General features: G+C 43.4%; 1 protein-coding gene across 2 annotated transcripts in view; it reads left to right on the top strand.

Annotated features, from left to right (window-relative positions):
- The window catches only part of PLCB4 (phospholipase C beta 4), a 182,383-nt gene that overhangs the window by 115,965 nt on the left and 40,551 nt on the right, over positions 1-25,867 (top strand). For both annotated transcript variants that reach the window (XM_041474004.1, XM_041474005.1), the window contains 16 exons: positions 2,944-3,025; positions 3,710-3,810; positions 4,443-4,500; positions 9,116-9,224; positions 11,861-12,071; positions 12,666-12,759; positions 13,253-13,332; positions 13,782-13,866; positions 14,819-14,909; positions 16,008-16,103; positions 17,083-17,183; positions 18,869-18,904; positions 21,427-21,568; positions 22,232-22,316; positions 22,738-22,862; positions 24,746-24,797. In XM_041474004.1, coding sequence (XP_041329938.1) covers positions 2,944-3,025; positions 3,710-3,810; positions 4,443-4,500; positions 9,116-9,224; positions 11,861-12,071; positions 12,666-12,759; positions 13,253-13,332; positions 13,782-13,866; positions 14,819-14,909; positions 16,008-16,103; positions 17,083-17,183; positions 18,869-18,904; positions 21,427-21,568; positions 22,232-22,316; positions 22,738-22,862; positions 24,746-24,797 — 1,548 coding nt within the window. The remainder of the gene's footprint in view (positions 1-2,943; positions 3,026-3,709; positions 3,811-4,442; positions 4,501-9,115; positions 9,225-11,860; positions 12,072-12,665; positions 12,760-13,252; positions 13,333-13,781; positions 13,867-14,818; positions 14,910-16,007; positions 16,104-17,082; positions 17,184-18,868; positions 18,905-21,426; positions 21,569-22,231; positions 22,317-22,737; positions 22,863-24,745; positions 24,798-25,867) is intronic.

Genomic DNA, 25,867 nt, shown 5'->3' with positions numbered 1-25,867 from the left:
GCTGCAGCAATTGCTGTAGCTCTGGGATACAGATGGGAGGGTTTCTCTCTCAGGAACAGAACCCCCAGCAGCTCTGTTCAGCCACAGGAATGTGTGTCACAAGATCCACCTGTATTTCATTTTTACACAGAGGTGCACTAAAACACCAAGGGGGGAAAAAAAAAAAACCAAAAACAAACCCTCACCTGCAGAATCAGAGCTCCTTGCATTTCCTCCCAAGCTTGAAACAAATTTTGCAGCTGTCATGTTCCCCATAGGGAGTGATGAGCCTTGAGGAGGTGACACTCCTCAGGCTGTTGGTGGTAAATGCCAAAATATTCGTGACTCCTTGGCTGTGCAGTTGGGAGTTGCAAAGTCACAAAGATTTTTCTCAAGCCACTTTTGGATTTTAACACATTCTGGGGCGTAGGTCTGTTGCTGTTGATGTGCTGTGTTTGGGAGAGAAGAAATGCTGGCTGTTAGCAGTGTGAAAACCTTAGGAGAGTAGCAGCTCTGCCTTTTGGGCTTTGATAAATTTTAGCAGTCTGAGTCTAGAATGACATTTACAGCTCTTACAAAGGCATGGCATTTGTAAGATATTTTGTGTGCTCAGATTTTAACACTACTGATGAGTAAACAGGTCAGCATTTGTAAAGAAAAAAAAATCTGCTTGGTTTCTTCAACTTTCTGCTGGCAGAAAATTTATTTTCTATGTGAGTGAGTTGCACCTGCTCATCTAGAGCCTGGTTAGAAATGAGCTTTGCTCAGACTATGCTTCTCCCTTTGTGTAACTACATTTAAAACGGTTCAAGCAAGTTTAGGTTCTAACTATGAAAATATGTAGTAAAAAAAGAAAGAGCTCTGCTATGACAAATGGACTTAAATCTGTTTTTCAGTAGTTTAATTAAGTTAATTTGAAAGTAGAGTTTTTTAAGTGTGTTTCATATCAATTACTCCAGAGTGTCTGGAAGAAATCTGTTGCAATACTTCAGTGGTGGTTGTTAATCAAAGTTAGAGAATTTCCTGTACAGTGTAGGCAGGTCAAGCCCAGCTGATAAATTCAGTGGAGCCATGGCAGAAGATTGATTTGCACAGGCTGTGCTGGCTTGATTTTTGAGGTGCTGGTTGGAAAGTGCTGAAGGTCAGAAGTAACCAAGTCATTTAATCCATCAACAAGCACAGTAGAGTCACATCCTCAGTTCCAGAGGTGGGAAGTATTTTCAGTATTTATGAGGAAGTGCACTGGCACGTTAACATGAGCCCCAAACACTGCAGGTGGAACATGAGGAGTAAACACCTGTAGGTGCCAAGATGAATGTAAATCTGCTGGGGTGAAGTCTCTTCTGATAGAAGGAAAAGTGGTTTTATTTGCAATAGCCTGGGCAAAATGAACGTGTCACGCTGTATTTTTACAATCTTTTTTGATTCATGCAATCTCCTCTGCACTGCTGCTGTCATTACAAATTACTGCTGTGCTTGCTGTCAGCTTTTGTGAAATAAAAAAAATACATTTGGCATCAAAAGTAAGTTCCCTGCAGCCATGGAATCTTGGCACACATCTGATTAATTACTTACACCAATATTACATGTTTTACAGGGTATTTATTATTGGAGTCCAATTCATTACAAAAGACATAGAAATTTACAGGGCTGGAAATAGGTTGTAAATTGTAGAGCTAACATTACTCTGTGGTTTAGAATTAGCAGAAAAAATAGATGCCTGAGGATTTTTTTAAGAAACAAATGCCTAAAGTTAAACTCAGTCTATATTTTTGTGAAAATATCTTGGTACTTATCAGCTTTGGAAAATTAAACAACTAACTTAGATGCCTAAATAGGGACATAGAAATCTAACTGCTGTAAGGACCCAGTAAGAAGAAAAACATGGCTAAGTTTTGTTAAAATATTTTTTTATCATTTAGATATTTTCACTTCCTGATCTTAATTTTATTAGTATGAAAATATTTACATAGGCAGTTTAGAGTGTTTTGGAGAATAAAACAACCATGAATTGCTATGGCAACAAATAGCAGCCACAATTTGTTTCAGGTCTCTTGCCAAGTGAAATTATTTATCGTGCATGAGATTAACTAAAAGTCTCAGCAAGTGTTTGTCTGGCTTGGTGGTGAGGAGCAGCACGTTCTTACCAGCAGTGAAAGCTTTTGTTAGAACACCCTGGCTGCAGGCTGAAGGTTCTCTCTGCCCTGAGCAGAGGGCAGGGGAGCTGCCAGGGTTGCATCCCCCCTTCCACACCAGCGATTATTCTGACTCTTCCCAAATGGAACCAGAAACAGAGCACTCTGCTATCAGTCACACCAAACCGTGCATTTCTGTGGGATTGATCTCCTTCCGAGTGAGGCCGTGGAGAAGCCGTGCTTTGGGAAGGAGCAGGATGCTCAGCAGTTTTTGGGATGTTGCCGTGGCAGCCGGGAGGGTCTGTGCAGCAGGGCTGGGACAGGGGTTTGTGTTGTTCTCAGTGGCCGGGAGGTCAGGGAGCATCCAGAGGGAGCCCTGCAGCAGGGAAGGGATTTGCCGGGAGTCTGATAGCAGCAGGGCTGGAAAGGAAAGAGGAGGAAGCTGCCTTTGGGAACAGCCTTGTGGAGCCAGTTTAATGCCCGGGATGGAAGGGAAGGCACCGCAGGCGGGAGTGACCACGGGAGTCTCCTTCCCGGAGAGTGCTGCTTGTGAGAGTCACCTGTGCCAGCACACAGCTTCAAGAGCCAGAAAGAGTGCTGTGCGTGCACCCCAGCGCCCTGGGGGAACCCCTCTCGTGTTTGGGCTGATATCGGGATGTTTGTGAGGCTGCGGGCGGAGCAGTGCTGCTCTCTGCAGCTCGGAGCGCTTCTTGCACCGCGCTCTTCCCCGGGGCTGCTCGCATCATCCGCTGAAGCCTCAGAGAGAGCTGATTGCTTCAAAATGACTGACGTTCCTCTGGTTTTGTCTCTCCACTGTTTTTTGTTGTAGCATAACCAGAACCTTTGCATCAGGTAAAACAGAAAAAGTGATCTTTCAGGCGCTGAAGGAATTGGGTCTTCCCAGCGGAAAGGTATTTAGTGGCTGTGAATAGCTGGTTTTGTGTTCTCATAAGGTGCTGACTCATCCACGTTTGGAGCTGCAATCGAAGCCTTTTGCATCACAAAAAGCGTGCCTACTGCGTGTTACTTACTGATGCTGGAGGTTGTTTACTAGAGCCAAAATGTAATTAAATCTGTATGGCGCAGAGGTCCTTAAACCTCCTGCAGGAGGCTTCCCTTCTTTTCTATCACAAACTACATTTTGTTCATTTATGCTAAGTATAGGAGCACAAAATATGCATGTAATAGATTGTTTTGTTGAATTTCTTGGACTCCCCTCCTTTGGAGAGCTGCTCTCCAGCTCTGTCCCACTTGCAGTGGGAGCCCCTGCCAGCAGCCCCTGCTTGAACTTCTGGGGTTTGGGTTGGTTGGGTTTTTTTTCAAGCTTCAGAAGAAAAATAGATTGTTTTCCAGCTCTCTGTTTGTGTAGAATTGTTGTTACAGTGAGGTTACAATACAAGCACATCAAACAGATCTACCATAAAGATGAACTTAGAATTACTTTGGGAGAGTACCAAAGAAACCAGGTAAATTTATACTTGGGATGGAGCTAAACCAGTTCTCAGTTGCTTTTTTTCTGATATAAGATATTCTCTTGGGAAAAGAGCACATAAGCTCTCTTGTCTGGATAAATGTACCTTTGCATTTCATTGCAGAATGATGAAATTGAGCCTGCAGCTTTTACTTATGAGAAATTTTATGAGCTTACCCAAAAGATATGTCCCCGAACTGACATAGAGGACCTCTTTAAGAAGATGTAAGTTCAAATTTAATATAATCTCGCTTTAAAGGCATTTTGTTGTATTTTTAGTCCATAACTAATAGTTGCAGAACACTGCAAGATGTATCTGCCCTTGAATCCTAGTAGCATCAGCAGTACTTTAGAACGAGCTCCAGTCTGTGTTCTACCCCTTCCTCCCTTCTCTGACTGTTAATGTAAAAGTTCACTCTGTATTTTAGAGCAACTTTTACATGAGTTAAAGGAAGCACCTGGAACTTTTTTTTTTTTTTTGCATTGGCTTTACTAACTACTGTAATTTTTAACTTGCTCCTTTAGGTGATTAACACAGTATGTGAACTAATTAAATTAAGTAAGAAATTTGAAGTTTGAAAAGTTTCTTTACTAAATTTATTCTCAGCTGGAGGACTTACATGTTGTTTTATGCTGTAATGTTTGTTCAGGGGTAGGAAGGTATGTTGTGGGAGGTATATTGTGCAAGCATAGACAGTTAGCATGTTTTCTGTGACTGTTCATTTTGGGATTATGGAGCTAGGTTCAAGTACAAGATAGGAGGTGGTTTTAAAAGTATCAACAATGTCAACATGTAAATCATACCTACTGTAGCATCGTGTACAAAAACTCACATTCTCTAATAAATTCCTTTTCAGCAATGGAGACAAAACTGATTATTTAACGGTAGACCAATTAGTGAGCTTTCTAAATGAAGTAAGCTTTTTCATACATTAACTCCCCTCCCAGTCTGTCTGCAGCTCCCGTTGCATGCCCCGTGCTGTGCTTTGCTGTGCTCCTGACCTGCTGGTCTTCCACTGTGGGAACATCCAGGGCAAAACCCAGCCCCAGCCCCGTGTGCCCTTCTGCTTTCTGCTTTTCGGCCTCCAGCTGCGTCTCTTGGCTGCTTGTTGCTGTGTTGTGCTGTGTGTCCTGTGTGTTTTATGCTGTTTATGCTGTTCCATTCCACTGAAATGCCCCCAGTACTGGATTGCAGGCAGTTCTTTTACCTGTAGGCAAGTATATCTGCTAGTCCTTCTAGAACAGCAGAAAACCTGAAGTAGGTGTTTACAAACAGGGATTTGATTCTCCTCAGCAGCAGTATTTCAATCTGTTACACATCTAGGAGCTGAGAGGGTATTTTAAGTGTTTGTGTATGATTTTTAAAATACCATGTGTGCAGAATAGGAGGAGGAAATATTTTTATTGCTGTATTTCCAGAATTCAGTTGTTGGCAGAAGTATTTAGCATTTCTCAAAAGCATCACGAGTGTGTGAAGTAGTTCAATGAACAGTGTGGGCTTGGCTCCTTTCTATTCCTAAAGCACAGTAAGTTATAGAAAACGGGCTCATTGGCAATTCCAGCAATAAATGCAGTATGTGGATTTGACAAGAGCACACCCATGGGAAACAGACACATCCCACTGGGTTTTGTACCAGTAGATTATTGTCATCCTCAACATGGGGAGCTGCCAGCCTCACTATGTGACATTTTTATGTGCATTACCAAAAAAAAATCTCTCCATCTAAAATTGCTTTACTAGTTATAGTTCAGTTTTAAATATGTTTATATATATATATACATGTTTATTTATTGGATACTTCAGTCTGAAGATCCAAGCTGTAAGTTCCCTATATATCAAATTTAGAAAATAATTTTATTTTTCAGTACAGAACATGTGCCTTACTCTTCACTAAACCTGAATTATTTCTAGAAAGGGTATTCAAAAAGAAAAGAGAGAGAAGATTAACAGCTTGATTACATAGCTGGGGTTACATACTTGGGGCTTTAGTTCATATCTGTTGGCAAGGCTTACTGCTGTGAGACATCCTTTGATCACAGCTATTTCCACAGTTCAGTGTCTGAGTGTTTGCAGGGCTGGGGTCAGAGCTAAGGCTTGTCATCCTTGCTTCTGCACTGGGAGAGAAAGGGCAGAGCTGTGATTTAAATGGTAAATCATCCTTTACAGCACCTCAGCCCAGCTCACCTGTAGTGCTAGGTGCATTCTACATTCCATGTGCTTGAAGGACATGGCCCCATCCCCACTTTAAACCACGTTAGCTTCAGATTTCTTTAGTGTCACTCTTCACTTTCAGGTGAATTACTGTTTTATCTTTATTTTAAAATTGATTTAAATTTAAAATTGAAACCCCCTATCTCCAGTAACTGATTGAAAAATTGAGTTGGTGTGCTCTCAATTTTGTGTGTCTTTAGCAGTTCTTTTTACAGAATTAGAAGCATTATTTTATATAGGTAAATATAAGTATTATTAGGGAAAATTATAGGTAGTATTGGGGAAAAATGCATCTGCTTGACTACATTTGTATTGACAAAATACATTTTGCACTTGGGAATCCTGTGGTGGGCCCCTTTGGTTCAGGACCAGAGCTGGCAAAAATGACTCAAGTGTTTTTTCTAGGGAAGGCCATTTATTCTGGTGACTGAACCAATGCCTTTGGTCTGTGTTGGAGGTCTTTTGGCCTCCAAGCAGAGTTTAAAGTTTCGGTCACCATCTGAAGGCACAAAAGGAGCTGGAATGTGCCTCCTGGAGGGATCATTTCTGTCCCCTGGCTGCTGGCCAGCGCTGCAGTTAGCAGTGGTGTCTGATGCTGGCAAGTATCAAAAGGTTATTATCATTGCACAGGAGAGGGGAGCTCCTTGGCAGAGCAGCTCTTCACCAGACTCTTAAATTATTTTGAAGTAACCTCCAAGGCATGCTGCAGAAGCTCCAAGTGTTATGGGTTTTTAAGAGAGCATGAGGATATGTTACTGGGGATGAGAGGAGAGTGAGCAGCTTTCCTGGAGTTTTTCCAAACTCCTGTCTCTAGTTGACTTTTAAATGCTGCTGGCTGACGGATGATTTAATTGTGCTTCGGTATTAAAGCTTCTGGGAAGTTTTTAGAAACTTAATTGTTGTCATGCACTGAGTATTTTGTCTAGATCTCCTATTTTTAAAGTCAGATTTTGGGAAAGAAAAAAAAAAAAAGAAAATATAGTAGAAAAGGGACTGAAATCACTACCACTGAGATTTGCTCCTGCAGTTCATTTACAGCAATAAAATAACAGGGCAAGTAACAGTTTAAATGGAATTTCCAGTAGTCTGACCAGCACTCATCCATTCTTTTGGGAGGCAGGTATGGGGAGGTCCTTTCCTATTCCCAAGTCCTTGCTCCCTCTCTCTCTTCCAGTTTCTTCCTCTTTCTCCCTCCTTCCCACTCCCTCTTTCCATCCCCCAGCTGTTCATCTCCCCAAAAGGGCCTTCTCCCCACCGCAGGGCAAATGCTGGTTTTAGTTAGAGCTGGTTTTAGGGCACTGAGCTGTGTCTCGGTCTGTGCCCGCTCCGAGGGGCTGGGGAGGCACAGTGAGCATTTCTCTCCCTGCAGACCCCCTGGCACCCTTTCTCCCCTTGTTCCCAGTCAGCTCACCTCATCTGGCTGGGATGCCTGCTCTGAGGTGCCCTGCCTGGTGGGGTAGCCAGGACAGCCAAACACAGCTTTGTTGCACCGGGGGCACGTTCTCTCCTGAGATGAAATTTCACACTTCAGGTTTTGGCGAAAACAAAACACAAGTTCCCTGTGCCACCAAGCTCTGGGTGCAGAACGTTTCCCCAGGACGCTCGAGAGCATTATCACTTTTTTAAAGTAGATCTCTATTTGCTGCCAACTCTGTTTTTTAAACAAAGAGAATGTAAGCATACCCTTCTGCTCCTCTGGAGGATCAGTAATGAGCAGTGATCACTGCTACTGGAAGAATATTTTGCTCTCAGCTCCTTCTGGTAACTCTGGGACTTTTTCTCAAGAGGAGACTTTTTGCTTTATCCCATTTATTTTCTTCTGTTTGCTCATTACTAACTGTAGAGGGAAGCGAGTGGGGAGAGCCCTTTTCCTGAGCAAAGAACCTTCCCTACCATTTCCGACCATTTCTGGAGGTGCTGTTTTGTCACCGAGGGTGTAAAGCCTGTCCTTTGTCCCCGTGGAGCTGCTGCATGCTGCTGTGGTGCTGTTGGTGTGTCCTGCCTCGTGTGCTGTCCGTGGTGTTGGATCTGAGTGTTCCTGGGCATCCCACAGCCTGGACAGCCTGCTGTGTTCACGTGCTGCGCACTGCCAGAGGCTTCCCTTGGAACACCCTCCCTAACTGCAGCCTTCAGTGGGCATTGCTTGTCACTGCTTGCAGTTTATTCAGCACAATCACCGCTGGATTGGTTGTAAGAAAAGAGACTGGATTGGATATTAGTTTTCTTGTGGAAAAAATAAATTGTTATAGAAGTTTCCCCATAAGGAATTACAGCAAATGCTGATGGTGCTGTGTGAGCCGTGTCACCACATCCTGTCCACTCCAAATTATTGACTGCCTGCATGGGGGTGGCCTCTTACATCTCTGAATTCTGCTCAACCTAAAGCTTGGAAACTCTGCACCCTCTGGGGTAAAAGAGTGTTTTCACAGTCATATTTATTTCTTTGTTTTGTTGTATCTGCTTACATGCCACTACTCCGTCAATTCTGGTTTTAAATTTCTGTCAACGGAGAATCAGGCACACAGTGTGCAGCTCTAATCCAGCATGGAGAAAAAAACAAAGTTACATAGCACACTATAAAGTGAAAACATAAAAAAATCTGAATTTTTTTAGTCTATTAGAAATCCCTGCTAAATTGTACCTAAACATAGCATATATTATGAAATCCTAATATTATAAATTATTGTGAATTAAGAGATGATGCTGTGAAATTCTTGTGCATATTTATTCCAAGAACCTATGCTGGTTTTTGAATAGCTAAAAACACAATGTTTCCACAATTCACAAACAATCATCCAGTACTTGCATATTTCTAAACTCAGATTTCAAATTCTGTATTTATAGTATAGCTTTACTTTTTTTCTTTAGCTGTAGATATTGTGTAAGGCTTGCATTTTTGGAGAGATGCTTGCAGTGCCACCAGTCAAGTCTGTCACTTTGCAAAAAAAAAAAGATGAGAGAGAGAATTTACAAAGGGACTTTAAGCTATTTGTTTTCAACATCTCATTTGCACAGATTCCATGTGCAGTCATAATTTTTATGAATAAGCAACAGTAAGACCAGTTATATGATTGCACTGGATTTTCCTTTTTAAAAAATATTTTTGTGATCAAACTGCCTACATTTCTTATGAAAGATAAAGATATTTTCTGCCTAATGCTGAAGTTGCTGTTGAGCAGTCTGTAAATTTTAGGGCTGCTTTTTAATTTTTTTTTTAAATGTCCACTTCTTTCTTTCTCATCTGCAGTAATGAAATGCTCTTGGGTGATAGCCATGCACTACATTGCTTTGCTGAATTCTTTTGTTTTCTCACCTTAGCATCAACGAGATCCTCGGCTCAATGAAATTTTATTTCCCTTTTATGACACAAAAAGAGCACTGCAGATAATTGAGACATATGAGCCAGATGAAGACTTGAGGAGGAAAGGTAAATGGGGGAGGGAATTCAGAGTTCACTGGGTTTGGGCATTTGGGGAATTTGTTCTGAAGCCTTCAGGCTTTTAAAGGGAATTTGCAGTCCCTGTGGTCTGGGCACAAGGACTTGTGGAGGGTGCTGGACCAGGAAACTGCTCTGCTGGAAAAGATACCTCCCCTTCACAATCAGGCTTTTTTTAGAAGGGGTATGACCCTGAGCCAGGTTAGAGTGTGGCTGCAAATCCTGGTAGGAAAGGGAGAGGCTGGGACTGAGTGAATACAGAGCAGCAAGGCAGGGTGCACCTGGCTGTGCTCAGGGCCCAGAGGCTGCCTGGCTCTGCCAAGTGCACAGAGAAAAAAGAAATTCCATGTGCATCCACCTTCCCACAATATATTCTCTGCAGTGCCTGAGGGCAGCAGCCTGGCTCAGAACTGGCTATTTGAAGTGGGAGGTATTTTTCTCAATAAATAAAAAACTCACCAGCACAATCTCACCCCCAAAACAATAAAACAAAAACCAACACTTCCAAATTCTTTAAGGATCCTGCTTTTTTTTTAACATTAAAGTTCTAATAACATGAAAAATTTCCACTAGAAGCTCTTCTGACAGAAGATCTGTGCCAGCTGTATCAAAAATGAGCACCTGGGATGCTGTACCTCCCTTCTGGAATGTGACTGTACCTTTTCCTCAGTCTGGTGTGTTTTCAGGGAGAAGTGTCCCAGGAGATCTGCAAATTGGGCAGCCTTTCACACTAGGAAGCTGTGCTAATGTGGCTGTCACCTGCTTAGGATGGAAGGTGTAAAAACATATTTTCTGAAGGTGGAAATAAATCTAAAATGGGAAAAAAAAATTCAGCCATGGCTAATTATTTAGCCTCTTTGGTTGATTTTTATTTCTATCAGGTTTTCAATAAATGTGAAAAACCTTTTGCAGGGATGGGGTTATGGAGAATAAATAACAAGAAAACAGTAGAAGTCCTCCAGGGATCTCAGCAGGGGCTGTTCTCTTCAGCTTCTTCCCTTCTTAGATAAAACTTTGCTGTTGAGCAAAATACTTGAGGACAACCTTTTTTTTTTTTTTCCTGTAGTTATTTTTTGATTTGTTTGGTGGTTTTTTTTTTGTTGTTGTTTTTTTTTTTTTTTTTTTTTTTTTTTTTTTTTTTTTTTTTTTTTTGCTAAATCATGTAGTTGAAGAACATACAAAAGGCAGCAGCAATAAGCAGCTGACCCCTCCTCAGTGACATTTCAGGGGCAGCAGTGAGTAAAGCTGAGCAATTCCTGCTGGGCAGGTCAGTAACCAGACAGGGACACCACAAAGCCCAGCAAACCTGGTGAGAAACACCGAGTCTGAGCTGCTGAGCACACAGAGCTCTCTTAGGCTGCTGGGGCCTCAGCTGTGCTCTGTCTGGAGCACCCATCCAGCCGTGACATTTCTGCACAGGATGATGCACACTCCTTGTGAGATATGTGCAAACTCTGAGATATGCTGTGCTGCAGCTTTAAAGTACGTGGTGATAACAAAATAAAACCATTCTTCAAGTCCACAATTCCCTTTTGCCCCCTTTCTTTCATACTCAGGATCAGCTGAGAGGACTTGAGTAAAACATTCTGGAGCAGTTCACCCCTGGCTGACACCAAGCACACAAAATTTAAGCTCCAGTAGAGGATTTTTTCAGAAAGTTAGAAGTAGAATGGAAACTGGGATCACTCCACTTCTCTGTATTAGAGAAAAATAGACTTAAAGAAAATAAAAATAGGACTGCTGCAACCTTGCATTTACAACAGCTGAGTGTTCATAAATTCAGGGAAAGCAATGTCAAAATTCGTGCCAGGTAACCATTCCCTGCAGCAGCTCTTTGTGAGTAATCCCTTCTATCCCATCACAGATAATTTTCATTTTTCAGACTCTTGGCCTCTTTAAAACTGATATTGCTATAGTAATTATTCCCAATTTGGTTTCATTAAAAATTACCTCGATTTGTATTTTTTTATGCTCTGTTGAAGCATAGACCAGCAGACAGATAAGAGAGAGGTGTTACGAATTCCGTGTTCTGAATGCCTGTGTGTGCATTGTCATTGTAGGTTTCTGTTCTCATTTACAAAGGTATGAACAGGTACTTCAAACAGCAGACTGGAGGGTGTTGCAGATTTCCCTGATGGTTTGTGAATGAAGCACTGCAGAGGTTCTCATGTGCCCCTGTCCCTCAGTGGGGAGCAGTCCCTGCAGGAGCTGGGTGCCAGCGATGTAGCACAGGACTGAATGTGATGGGGAGGAAAGGGCCACAGAAACCTGCCCCATGCAGGCTCACAGGCCCTGACTTTAAAGGTCCCAGAGATCAGCATGGCTGGGACTGTTCTGAGGAGGTGTCACCACCTGCTTGCCTTCTTCACCTCCTTTTGTGCCTCAGCCCTGCCGTGGTGAGAGCCGGACCTCAGGTGTGGAGCTGGTTTTGGTTTGCCTCTCTGGGAATGTCATGGCACATTGCACCAGCTGCTGGGCAGCCTGGAGCAGGGGAGGGGAGAGCAGCCTGCCTGCAGGAACCTGTGTAAACAGCAGGTTTGTGCTGGAATTGCTGCTCTGGGAGGTGGTTGGAGTGCTGTGGACTCCAAACTCCTGGCAGTGACTCCCGTGCCTCCTCCTTCCTTCAGGTGTGATATCCAGCGATGGGTTCTGCAGGTACCTGATGTCAGATGAAAATGCCCCCGTCTTCCTGGACCGTTTGGAGTTGTACCAAGAGATGGACCATCCTCTGGCTCACTACTTCATCAGCTCCTCTCACAATACCTATTTAACAGGCAGGCAGTTTGGGGGCAAGTCTTCAGTGGAGATGTACAGACAAGTGCTTTTGGCTGGATGCAGGTTGGAAGCAGGAGATAATCCGTATTTGTGAATCTAATACTTTAAAAATACTGCATAATGTACCTTGGTGTTGATGTTTTGTACAAGTGAATGTGTGAATATGTTAGTGTGGCAAATGAAAATACATGTGTTTGTTTAAGAATCTTATTTTTCTCACAGAAGCAATTCCAGGCAGAGGAATGTAGAAATTGATATAAGGAGAGAGTTTGTGAGAAAGTTAGCAAAGTTTGATCTCAGAATGACAGCTGAAGAATTTCAGAGGGCTTTCTGCTTTATAGTGGCAAAGTTAATATGTTAATGAGAATCAGGAAATTTATGATTTCCTGCTTAATTTCTTGACTTACTAGAATGAGAACAAGAAGAGTGGCTCAGTGCTGAAGGCATTATTGTCCAGATGAGAATATACTGACTCACACATGCCATGTTTAAGGCGGTGTATCCAAAGTTATAGAAATAGCACGTGTACAGCTTAGAAGGGGTTGTGCAATGCCCAAAACTGATTTGCAACTTACTGCTCTGACCATCGCTGCTAAAACACGTGCCAGGTAGCTCACCTGTAATTAAACACTGCATTTATTTTCCTTGGATCATCAGGTGTGTCGAGCTGGACTGCTGGGATGGCAAAGGTGAAGACCAAGAGCCAATAATAACCCATGGGAAAGCAATGTGCACCGACATCCTTTTCAAGGTAAATTCTGGCAGCAGAGCCCAGCAGAACCCAGGCAGGGCAGCCTCCCCTCATTCCTCAGCACTGGAATGCTGCTCCTGGGGGATGCACTGACAGGGCAGGGGGTCTGGACCAGGCTTTGGGGCTCTTTTGGGGCACCACCCTCTCCTGTGCTCCTTCTGCCTTGGGAGCAGGCTTGCTGCTTTTGCCCCACTTCTTCACACCCTGGGGCTCTTTGCACCACAGAATAAATAACTTCTCTGCTGCCTGAGGAGTTCCTCAGCTGTGGAAAAGGCTGAAGATGCAGGGGTTCCTGTGGGAGTGGGAATTCCCCCCGATGGCTGCAGGTGCAGGGAGGTTCTGGGGGGCACCAAGAGCAAGGTTTTTTCTCCCTCTCTCTTCATTTGCACATTTCCCTCTGTTTCTCAGCGTGGGGTGGGTAATAAAAAATCCCTTTGGTTATGTTTTTAATGTGATCCATTCTGATTTGTAAGCTGGTGTGGCTTTTTTGCAGGATGTAATTCAAGCCATTAAGGAAACAGCATTTGTTACATCAGAGTACCCTGTCATTCTTTCATTTGAAAATCACTGCAGGTGTGTAGTGCCCATTGTTAATTTTTAAATGGTGTATTGTCTGAGAGAGATGATTTGGTTTAAAATACTGTGATATGATACTTGAAAACTGGGGGGTATGCAGGCATACTAAATGTCACTTAATATATATCATTAATACACTAGTCAATCTTTATGTAGCTTAATAGTAGCAATATTTTTATCTGTGATAAAGCTGTGAAATGTATTTGGATGTTCCATTAGCTCTGTGAGATTCAGTTATTCTACCTTTTTGGTCTTGTTAAATTCATCTATGTCAAATGATAGACTTTTATTGACAGTATAATTACAGTAAAATAATACTTCTCAGTTGAAACAAAGTGGGCAGTATATAATTTGGGATGTCTCCATTACTTAGCATTATTCTTTTATGCTGAGTGATAGTGATTTCTTTTTTATATTTAAAAATTAACTGGCATAATCTTTTCCAGCAAATATCAACAGTACAAGATGTCAAAATACTGTGAAGATCTTTTTGGAGATCTCCTGTTGAAGCAGCCTCTAGAAACACATCCAGTATGTTATGTTGTGCCAGTTTCTCTATTTTTTGTATTAGTTTTATTTAAAAGAGATGACAAACCGAGGTCATATCACCTTTAGTGCTGTTCAGTGCCAGTCCTGTGCTTTCAGAAGTGACTAGTGGTTTTGGGTGGCTGTGCTTTTGGCACAAACTTGTCTTTATCTGGTTTGTTTAATCTGTTCTGTGCAGGGCTCTGCCAGGCAGCCTGGGGAAATCCCCCCTTGCTGTGGGGTGTAATATCAGCACCTACATAAAACACACCACGTGCATTGGCTCTGCAGGTCACTCTGAAATTGCCAGTCACTGGTTAGAAACAATTAATTATAACAATTAATTATAACAATTAATTATAAATGGCATGGTCTCAGCTGAGGAAACCTCTTCTTTCAGCTGCACAGTGCATGTTTGATGCCCCGGCTCGGGCCCTGCAGTCCATGACCCCACTGGTGCATTAAGAATTAAATCAAGCACCAGGAGTTCCTGCAGTCTCACTTGGGCTGTGGGGTGCACTTCACTCCCCTGCATGGCAGGAGGTGACAGCAGACACTCCTTCACGAGCACGTGGAGTGTTTCAGACTGAGCACCCTGTACTCAGTGCTTGCTGCTCCTCCTGCACACCCTCCGTGCTCCTTGGCACAGGCTCTCACCTCTTGGTGCCAGCCATCTCCCCGAGCCTGCAGAGGCTCCTGGGGCACCACGGCAAGGAGAACCCTGCCTTACCTGTCAGCAGGGGGGCTCCTGGCAGCGGCACCCCTGGAGCTGTGCTTTTCCTGCCCACCCTGCCCGCTGCAGGGGCAGCAGCACGCAGGGCTTGCTGAACGGCAGGGGTCTGGCTTACCTCTGCAGAAGGAGAGCAGACTGTCCTAAAATCCACATCCCAAACAGGGACAGGGAGGCCAAGTGGCTGTTGTTGTTATTATTGAGCGTTTTCTTTGAATTGTTTTACAGCTTGAACAAGGTAAAGCCTTACCATCTCCCAATGACCTCAGAAGAAAGATTCTCATAAAGAATAAAAGGCTGAAACCTGAAGTAGAAAAGAGTAAGTAACGTTTGTCAAATACTGAATAAACAAAAGCCCAGATCACCACAAACAGACTTTGTCACCAAAGTTTCCAGATTGTTTGTACTTCAGTGTTGGAAGAATAGGAGTTATATGTAAATAACATTTGGTTTGCCCTTGTGTTTCATGTGAGTGCCAGTCTAGGCCTTGGTATCAGCACGCTGCACAGGCACAGACAGCCCCAGAAATGTAATCCTGGCACTTTTATCAGACTGCTGGTTGAGCTGAAATATGAGGCAGATAGAATCTCTTGTCAACTCTGCTGACATTGGTCTGTTTGCATTGCTGTGTTCTTCCAGGATAAGCATGAAATGAAATGGAATTTCAAATTGCTCTTCTTGCTGGTGTTGCCAGCTGTGATATTTATCTCCTTTCAGTAACAATAATGTAGCTGTATTAGTTCCCAGTATGGCTGTAATGATAAACCCTGCTCCTTCTCCATTCAGAGATAAGCTCCCAGACCTTGCACTGGCTTGCAGTCACACAGGGCTGTGCCCCTCCTGTCTGGCTGAGGTGCACATGGGAACGCAGCTGGGAATCCAAGCACTCTGCCTCCATTTGCAGGGACCAAGCACTAAGAGGCAGCAGTCTGTTTGTCCTGTGAGGAAGTGATGTGCTTGCTCCAGAGACCTTGGGAGTCTGTGGAAACTTCGGGGGGATTTCTTCCCAGCAGGGGTGGTTGGACATTGGAATGGGCTGCCCAGGAAGGTGGGGGGTCACTGTCCCTGGAGGAGTTTAGGGGAGACTGGCTGTGACAGAGGTGGTGGTTCAGCAGAGGCTGGATGCACTCTCAGAGGCCTTTTCCAGCCTGACTGATTCTGTGCTTCTGTGAAGTATTTCCCTTAACTTCAGTGAGCCCTGGACACAGCCCTCACTGACCACTTTTCAGATCTAACAGCAGTCTGGGTTTATTGGTGCTACTTACTGTGTGACATTGTATTACCAGCTGAGAAGTCAGAACTCATTAAACAGAATGCTCTGAGGAGCAGGGAATCATTTGTGATGGTTCTCTTGTATTTCTTGTGCTACAAACTGTTCATGTCACGACTAATTTCATTTCATTTTTCATGTTAACAGAACAGCTTGATGCTCTGAAGAAGATGATGGAGGCTGGGGAAACTGCTGCTCCTGTAAATATCCTGGAGGATGATAACGAGGAGGAGATAGAAAGCGGTGAGGGTTTCCTGGAGGAGGCTCTCAGACCCTGCCTGTGGCAGATCCCTGGGCTGGGTGCTCCTGACCCTGTGCCTGTGCTCTGTGCCAGCAGCAGCAGCAGCTCTGGGCTCGGTGCAGGGCATCTGTCCAGACCCCAGCCTTGCCACCTCACCCCAGACAATTTTAACTTCCATTTATTGGTCAGAAGCTGTGGTAGAGCACCAGCCAAATCAGATTTTCATTCTGTCTGGGAGAGGGACACTAAGAAGTTGTGTTCTTTGCTTTGAAAACACATATTGTCACTGTGTTTAACACTTGTGTCAGCATCAGAGGGGATTACTGCATTACACTTTATAAGGATAAAATGAGGGGTGGGAGGGTAGTTTCTTGCCTGTCCTCAGTGTAAATGTGCAGCTCTGAGCCAGTGATGTGGCCAGCAGAGAAAAATACACGTATTTGGGGTGTGATCCACCCTGTCTGTTTTAAAATGTGCACCTTCAGAAGATTAAATCACTCCCCAGCTGCCAGTGTCTGAACCCAGGGGCTGTGCCCTGTGTCACAGTGAATGTCCCAGCCTTAGCCTGCCACCTGCTCCTCTCATTTCTTTGACTTTTTTTTCCCCTTTACTTATTCACTTTGAGTACTGTAGGTTGTGATGGAAAATCACCTTAAAAGCAAATGAGAACAATTCCCTGTAGTGGGGACACACAAGGAGCTCAACAATGCACTCAAGAAGCCTGGCCACTGGCATCTTCTTAGATCTTTATTTGAAGAACTCTGTCATCTCTGCTTGTTATTTCCCAAGGCCTTAGCTGTAATTTACTGCACTTGGAAACAGTTAACTAACTCTTAGAAATCTAATACCCTGGATTTTATCCCTGTTTTTAAAAAATGCCAAACCCAAACCTGTGAATGGAACTGTCATTTGTTTCATGCCTTGCAAAGAAAGCAGCTGCTGCTGTGGTTTTTGCACTGATCCTCTTTGTCTTCTGTGCAGCTGACCAGGAAGAGGAAGCTCATCCTGAGTACAAGTTTGGAAGTGACCTTACTGTAGATGATTACAGTCAAAAAGAAGCTGTTGCCATCAGTGTCAAAAAGGTGAGATTGCTTCTTTCATATGTATTGTTATGCAAACTTTCCATGGAGGCTGTTGCAAAAGGCACTCTGCTTTGTGCAAACATCAGAGCACTTGTCACAAGATTCAAACCCGAGATCTTCACCAGGTGCCCCTTACCTTCAGGTTCATGAGAACACAGAGCTTTGTAGCCAAAAATGCTGTCCCCTTGTTCAGGTAGGATAGTGGGATATGTACTCATTGAGGAAACAGAATCAGTGTGTAGGGAACAGGATACATGTGGAGGATTCCATCAGAAATCCTAATTAAAGGCAGCAAGCAGTTTCCTGCTCCAGCCTCTGGTGTTTCACTTTGCATCTCAGGTGCAGAATCCTAATAGGAGGTGGAACATGATCTTCCTTGCTCAGCAGTGTGTTTGCAGGGCTGCCCTCTGTGTCTGCAGTGCAGGCTTTTCCTGCACCATGTTTCATGGTAACCCTTAGGGAGGGCTCTCTGCCACCCCCAGCAGCAAAGGCAGAACAGGACAATCATTCCCAGTTGCTGGGGGGTGTGGCAGGGGGCTCCATCAGGCACCAGCTGCACACAGGGAGGAGGTTCTCTTTATTCCACTCACGCCTGACCATTGCATTTATCAGCAACTTGAGTATTAGTTGATGCTGATTAGACACAGGATATTGGAACTCAGAGCTGCTCTGGCTCTGGGGGCATTAGTGCTGCTTGCTGCAGAGAAGAGCCCACACGTGAGGGCTAAGGTACCTTAGCAGGTTGTGTTCCTCTGCCACTCAAGTGTTCTGGCACTTCTTCCCTGCTCCTTGGTTTCCTTTGGGTCTTTCTGCAGACAGCAGTGTGGGAGTGGAAAACAGCAGTGTGTGTGCAGCAGTACCAGAGCCATCAGCCCTGCCTTCTGGGTGTCTCTTCAGTCATCAGCTTTGCTTCCTCAGGGCTTTTATGGATCCTCCCACTGAAATATCACTTCACTTCTTTGCATTTCCTAAGTCACTGGTCCTTAACTGCCTGAATGTGTTGGGGTGTTTTGGTTGGATAGGGTTTTTTTGTTGTCATTGTTTTGAGGATTTTTGTTTGTTTCCAGATTAGTTGCTCATCCTCAGCACATGTCCTTGGGAACTTCTCTGCTTGTTTGCTGATCACTGACTTGATCTTTATTCTGCAGGAGTGCACATTCAGTGCCAAGACAATATTTACCTGAGATTCTCAGTACTGGTAGCTTTTAATTGAAGGCAGACACCAGACTGCTGCATTGCAAATAACATCTTGGGACAGGCCTTCTCCAATGTGGACATTTCAAGCACAGCTCACAGCACTGTTAACCCTCAGTTTTCAGAGCCTGGCAGTTTGCACATCCAGCTCAGATGATCTTTATTGTGCTATCTTTATCTGGGTGTGTTATTCTTTCATTCTTCTCTGAGGCTTCCTGTCCCCAGCATCTAGTGATAGCTCTGGTTTGGGTTTAACTGTCTGGCATCCTTCATCCTATTCCCATGGCTGAGTTTCAGATCTTGTGTACCCAAATTTGGAATGGACTACAAAGTTTTGAAAGTGTATGGAACAGATGATCCTTGTAGGAAGGTGGAAAAGGGTTTACTTTTTGCTGAATGTATTAGTTTTTTGAGGATTTTTTTTCTCCTTACTGTGAGTGTTTCCTATTGCTTTTTCTTTGGGTAATGTATATATATTTTTTTTCCCTCAGGCTGTTGAAGATTCTGAGCAAGAAAACAATAAAAAGGTGACACAGGATGTAATGTAGTTTATTTTATTGCTTTATATATAACATGCATATTACTTACCATGCATTCTCAGTGGATTAACAATATTATGCTCAGTTTTCACCACACCTATTTTTGAAAGTGACTCTACCTCCTTTTGTCCTCTAGGGCCTCTTCTGCTGTGCTTTTATACTGGGGTCAGGGCTGTCAGAAAATCTGGGGACAGGCAGGAGTGCATGACCTTTGCCTGCTTAGAAGTATCTGATCTCATGCCCTGGGAAACCTGAGTGCTGCTGAGATGTATCATCCCTGCTTGGTTCTTGCCTCTGCCCTTACCCTGACTGCACTTTGTTTTCCTCTCTCTTTCTTCCTTTTGCTTCCCCTCGGGACTTCTGCATTTATCTTCTCCCAGGAATCCCTTCTGTAAGACTCTTCCCACCTCTTTCCACTCTCCTCCTCCTCTTCTCTCACTCAAGCTGCTCCTGTTCATAACCACACTTTGTTTCAGTCTGTGTTGTTTCCTAAGTGAGTTCTGCTTCTTTTCTTGAGGGGTGGGGAGGTGTAAATGACGTGGAGATCAACTTTCCCCCTTGTCTTCTCTATCCCCTACAAGGCTGGAGTGCTGCTGTAACCATTCCTTTGTTTCTGCAGACTTCAGGAAACATTCCATCCTTGCCCCTTTCTTAACTCACGGCTTTAAAGCTGTGAACAGTGCGGAGTACAGCCCTACTCTAAAAATTAGGGGGAATAAGATAAAACCAATGGCTGGTACATTGTCTTTGAGCCAAGTGTCACTGATGCAGTCACAGAGCTGTGCCTGCAGGGTGCCACTGCCAGGGCACTGAGGATCACAATCCCTTTGGCTCCCCTTTCCCTGGGGCTCCTTTGGTGTGGATGGATCAAGACAGGTCAATATGATCAGCTGTTCTGAGCAGTCACCAGCAGGCACTTCAAAGAGCCCTGGGTTTTAGGAGATGGGTGGTCAGTTCTTCCTCAGTTAATGGCCTTTCAAAAGTTAAGACACTGGAAAAAACTGGTTTTATTGAGTAAATTTGGCCTGAATTTGACCTAAGCTCTCTTAACAGCTATTGACCTAGTAACAAAAAAAAAAAACCCAAAAAACCCACAAAAAACAACAAACCAAAAACCCTGTTTTCTACTAACACAGGGCTGTGGGCATATCTTGGGATCAGATCTGTGAAACCTCAATATGCACATTTCTGAAAAGCAGTTGGGTTGAGCCCTGATGAGCAGCATTAAAACATGGTGTCAGTTTGATTTCACGGGCTGCTGGAAGTAGAATTCAGTCCGAAATGCACATACAAGTGTGTACCTGCACTCATTCTGCTAGCTCAGGCATTCTGTGCAGTCACAAAATTGCGTTCCTTGTGACTATAATCATCTCATAGCAAGGCATAAATGGTTCCAGTTCTCATGGGTTTCATTCTTTGGGGGTGTCTGCACTGCCTGGCAGGCAGAGGTGCCGTAATTCTGGTAAGTGGGTTCACTTTTCCTTTGCTCTCCCACCTCAGGGAGTAAATGAGCTGCAGTAGTGTGAACTGCATTTCCCAGAAGGTAGAGCTTCCTCCTCCTGACTGTTTCCTGAGTCAGTGGTGAGGGAGAGCTTCTGCAAACGCTGAGCTGCAGTCTGAATGTTTGAATACACTTTGGACTTCCCAGCAGAAGGTCACTGTCAGCCTACAGGCAGATTTTTTGGTGGGAGAGCCACCAAAAATGCACATGTGGGAAAAACATGATGAATTTGCAGAGATTGCTTAGCTTGACAGAGACATTTTTTTTTTCTTTTTTCGTTTCAGTGAAAATAATGTGTTTCAAACTGGTTTAGGGAGAGACAAATGTTGGACAGGGAGAGCCAGTTAATAAGTGCCTCCTGGTGTGGGTTTCTAGCAGATGAGGTACTTGTAGAAAACTCCAAGTTCAGGTATAAATAAAGTGCACATTCTATAGGTGATGGATTCAGGTTTTTGTCAGTTGAAGTGGATAAGAACAGGAATTTGGTACTGTGTCTCTTGTCAGTCTTGTGACTTCTGTTGTCCAGTGAAGGCTGTGGTTCCTACGTTTTGGTTTGCTTCTGTTAATAAAGATTAATAGTGGAACCCGTTTGTGTTCTGGTGGTGAGGAACTTCTGCTGAGTGCCAAGTACACACAGTTTCTATCAGAAAACGCATATTAAATCACAGTTTTTGGAATTTATTTGAGAAAGATGGATCATTATCTCCCAGCTGTTGGAATATTTATCTTTTATCCCAGTGTTATCCTACTAACTTCATGTAATATTTACCCACTGCTTAGGAGCTTTTCTATCATCAGCCCTCTTGCATGCATCCCGTAACACTGAGAGTCTTATATCAGCAAGAAAATAAATTTTAACTTGTGGCACTAAACTTCCACTTTTCTTGTATTCATTTGCACTGTCTTTAACCTTCTGCAGATTTGGCTATAATTTTGTCCCACCTTTGAAAAACCCAGCAGCAGTGTTTGCACACAGAAATGGTGATTGTTCTTTTTAATGTGTTTCCAGGGTTTAGTAACTGTGGAAGATGAACAAGCGTGGATGGCATCTTACAAATATGTAGGTGCCACAACCAATATACATCCATATTTATCAACAATGGTCAACTATGCTCAACCTGTAAAATTTCAAGGTTTCGATGTAGCAGAAGGTAACATAAAAGGTTGAATGAAATACAAGTATTTGCTTAACCTAGGTAGTTTTTTAATCTCTACATTGCCTGAATTTAGAAATAAAGGCGTAAGATTTTTATAGTTTAATGACCATCATCAGTATGTTTGTAGACCTGTTTCCTTGGATGTGAAGTTAGCATGTTATTCCATTAGTCATCCACATGGAGTCAGTAAATTACCGGGAGAATAGGAAGCTGTTGAGGTTGGTTCTATTCTTTGGGCCTTTCCAATTCTTTTGAAATGCTTTTTTTTAGTTCATCTCTCTCTGCAGTAAGGTGAGCACAGCTGTCACAGCGGGCAGCAGTGAGCTGATACTGCACACCAGACAATTTATCATGTTGGTTTGCCTTATCTACCACACAGTGCAGGCTCTGAATAACAATGTTGTCCTAAACAAAAAAGGAAAATATTGTTGATTTCCCAAGGAGAGAAACAGAGAAGCGAGTCAGAAACACTATGAAATTTCTCATTACTGTAATTTGATTCTATGAAGTTTCTCATCACTGTAATTTGATTCTATGAGTAATAGATAATGGGGAAAGACACCAAAACCTGCTGTGTCCTGCTGTTAGAGTGCATGATTTTGAGTTGTGATTCGTCATTACAGAAGTGTTTTAAAACATCTTGTCTTTTCTTTCTAGAACGTAACATTCACCATAACATGTCCTCTTTCAACGAATCTGTCGGACTGGGCTATTTGAAGACTCATGCCATTGAGTTTGTGAAGTATCCTTTCACCTCTCATCCCACTTCCCTACCAGTCCTAAAACAAACCAGCACACCTTTCTAGATTTAGTGCTGCATGTCTGCAGAGGGAAAGGGGGTATTTCTCCTACCTCATGCAAGGAGAAATAGTGAGATTTGAATTAAGATTTGATAGTGAGATTTGAAATACTCATGCCATTGAGTTTGTGAAGTATCCTCTCACCTCCTCATCCACCTTCCCTACCAGTCCTAAAACAAACCAGTGCCCCTTTCTAGATTTAGTGCTGCATGTCTGCAGAGGAGAAGGGGAAGTACCTCAAGAAGGAGAAATAATGTGAATAACAGAAGAGGAGTGTTTTGATACTGAAATGCTGAAGGTAGCAGGACATGCCTCTGCGTGTCTGTGATGCTTTTGTTTGACTTTCCTTGATGAATTCCCTAGTTACAACAAGAGACAGATGAGTCGGATATACCCGAAGGGAGGCCGCGTGGATTCCAGTAATTACATGCCTCAGATTTTCTGGAACGCCGGCTGCCAGATGGTCTCACTGAACTATCAGACCCCAGGTAGGCAGCGAGGACCAGGGACCCTCACTCCTAAGAATGGCTTGGGCAGTACTCTCAGACAGATGCCGTGGATTTGCTGCTGGCATTTCTGGAGGCAGCAGACATATGGCTGAATAATGCAGCGGGGTGGGATCACGGAGGCGTAAGACAAGGAGCAATAAAAACAGCCTTGCACTGAAGGAAAATTCAGTCCTCTTTTATGGAAAAATAATGGAGTACTGCATCTTCCCACAGAAATGGTTTTTATTAATAAAAAGTGTTAATTACAGGGAAATCAGTGCTTTCACAAAACACAGCTCTGGCACAGTTGGGTGCCTGTCTGCACAGCAAAGATGGAGTGCACTGATTAAGATGGTAAAAAGTAATGACTGTGTGACAAATGCATTTCTAGACCAGTTGTTGTGAAGTGCTAGCAGTCATGTGCTCAGAGATCCCAGCTGAGAGAATGATGCCAGGGAATGGAATTGCCTCTCCACAGGGTGGTCTGAGAGGAGATGTACTGTTCCTGTTCAGTGAAGGTGTGAGTATAGCAGGGAGGCTTTCTGTCATTTTGATTGGGTTTTTTAATTTGTCTAGGAATGTCTTCAGCGAGATATATAACAGACCCATTTCCCATTGCCTTTTCTGGCTGTGGCAGTGCTTTGTGCTCATTCCCCCTCCCTGAACAGTGTCTTTGGTCCTGCAGACACTCCTCTTGGTCATCCCCTGAGTTCTGTCCTGCAAAGCTGTGCCCAGGTTCACCAGCTGAGGAAGAGGAGAAGGGACACACTGGAATTTGCTGCTTGTAGAACACTCCAGTGGACATGCCAGGGAGGCTGGAACAGAAATACAAGGCTCACTCTGCTCCCAGCACTGCCTCTGCCCCCTGCATGTCATTCCCAACCCCTTCCTATTCCACACTAACTGTAGTTCATGTCTAAGTGGAAGTGAACAACTTGCCTGTGTTCCTCTTCTCTGATCCAGCTGTGCTGTCAACATGAAGATGATTGAGGAAATCAATGTTACAGCTGCCCAGTAACTCCAGTAATAACTGGGAGGGGCATAGGGCAATCTTGTATTTTGTACATCAGAGCACCAACAGAACAGATTTTGTTCCCTTTGAAGGTACAGTCAGCTGGGCAAGAGAAATACCTGTTTTGTTGCTAAACCAGGAGATTTTATTCTTGTGTCAGTAGAAAGCTGCAGGAAAACATTTCATTTTTTACAAAGTTCTGGAGAGGGTTGGATGAGAGGGAGGTTGTTACATGTTCATATGTCTTCCCATACAAGTGCTGTAACAGTGCACTCACTAAAACTCACATGCTTTTAAACTAAGCAGTGCTGCTGTGATCTTTGTGGTTTCTTTCTGTGGTATTTTATTCAACTAAGTCCACAGAAAGCCAGTGGGACATGCACCTCACCTTCTTTGAGACAGCAGGCTGCAGACAGCTTCATCACAGGTGGCTGTCATTGTGTGGAATAATTCTTCAGGCATGTCTCCTCTGGTATTTTTATGCTGAGGTTATTTGCACTGTTGAAGCTCCTGCATCCCTCTGTCATTCAAAGTGATCTGCAGAAATGTGGACATCTGCACTGCAGATACCAAAAGTTAGATGATGGAAATCCCATCCCAGGCACTTGACATGTTCACAGTTGTTACTTCGACAGTCAGGGAAAGACTTTTTCCTAAGCACAGCATGGACTTCATAATTCTTGGTAAAGCTGTTACTCCTGTGGAAAATATGAGGTTTTCCTGTTGCTTCCTTTTAGTTCTTAGATGTGGGTTTTATACGCATTAAATTTTTATTTAAACTTATTATTCTGGAAAAACAGTCTTACTTTCTGATCTAGTTCATGATCTGCATTATCCAGCAGGAAAGTGAGTAAATTGTCTCTCTTGGCAGATTTAGCAATGCAGCTGAATCAAGGAAAATTTGAGTACAATGGATCGTGCGGGTGAGTGATATGATTTAAACTGTTGTCACTGTGCAGCAGAGTCCTTTACTAAGGTTTCAATAAGATTTTGTCACTGTTAATTATGTGTTACAAAAGGAAAATGGGATGCTAGGTGTAGAGTAGAAATCAGCAGAGTTCAGGGAGAATTATCCCCCAAAAGGAGGTATTCTGATGAATATGCCTTTAATTATGCCCAGTTTTTAAATGGGATCCAAGAGGCATTGTGTTCACATTATGAAGATCATGAATACTGTACACAGTTATTCAAATCCATCTCCACCTTCTGCTCTCAGCCTTTCTCTGAAGATGTGCCTCAGAATGGAGATTCATTGCACAGTTCACAGAATTGCCAAATTTACTTGGACAAGTGGAATCTGAATACATCGGGAACATATTTTTAATCTGTGCACTCTTAATTGGAGCACAGATTTCACAGAGAATCCTGAACTATTTCATCTCAGTTCTTGCTCATGATTTTTGCATGACAAAGGATGTCCAAGGGATGCTGATAGATTTTTCTCAAATGCTGAGCATAGGCCTTAATAGGATAGACTGATCATTAGGAGCAGGAGAAAAGGAGAAGTTTAATGAATCACAGGAAATGACAGTCCAGAAACACATCAGAATCTGCAGGCTCTTCCTGGCAAGGAACTACTCTTACTGCTGCAGAGCTTACTCTGAAAGCAAGTCTGGGTAGATGGAGCTTGGTAAAATTGCTCATTTGCAGAATGGGCACAGGGTGCTTGGCCATTCCATGCCTTTATTGCAGCTGTGAGCACTCCAGAAGAGGCTCTTGGCTTTGACAAAGCTGCACTCTGGAATTTCAATCAAAACAAGAATAGAAGAAAACCAAAGCTTTCTTATGGCAGAGTTGGGTTCCTTTCTGGTTGGACCCACCAGCTTAGTAAGAGTATCTGCTTACTTTTGCCAAATCCTCTGAAGGACAGGCAAAATTATCAACTAAATTCCTGGCTTCTTACATCAGTGTTTGGTCATAATGTAGAGGTAATGCATGGTAATATCTTGATATGCATTGTAAATGTGGAGGTGTTTCAGTCACAGAAGGGAAA

Source organism: Pyrgilauda ruficollis, unplaced genomic scaffold (assembly GCF_017590135.1).
Source record: "Pyrgilauda ruficollis isolate IOZ18807 unplaced genomic scaffold, ASM1759013v1 scaffold31, whole genome shotgun sequence".
NCBI classification, from domain to species: domain Eukaryota; kingdom Metazoa; phylum Chordata; class Aves; order Passeriformes; family Passeridae; genus Pyrgilauda; species Pyrgilauda ruficollis.
The sequence above is the reverse complement of the archived record's forward strand: the minus strand, read 5'-3'. Positions and strand labels throughout refer to the sequence as shown.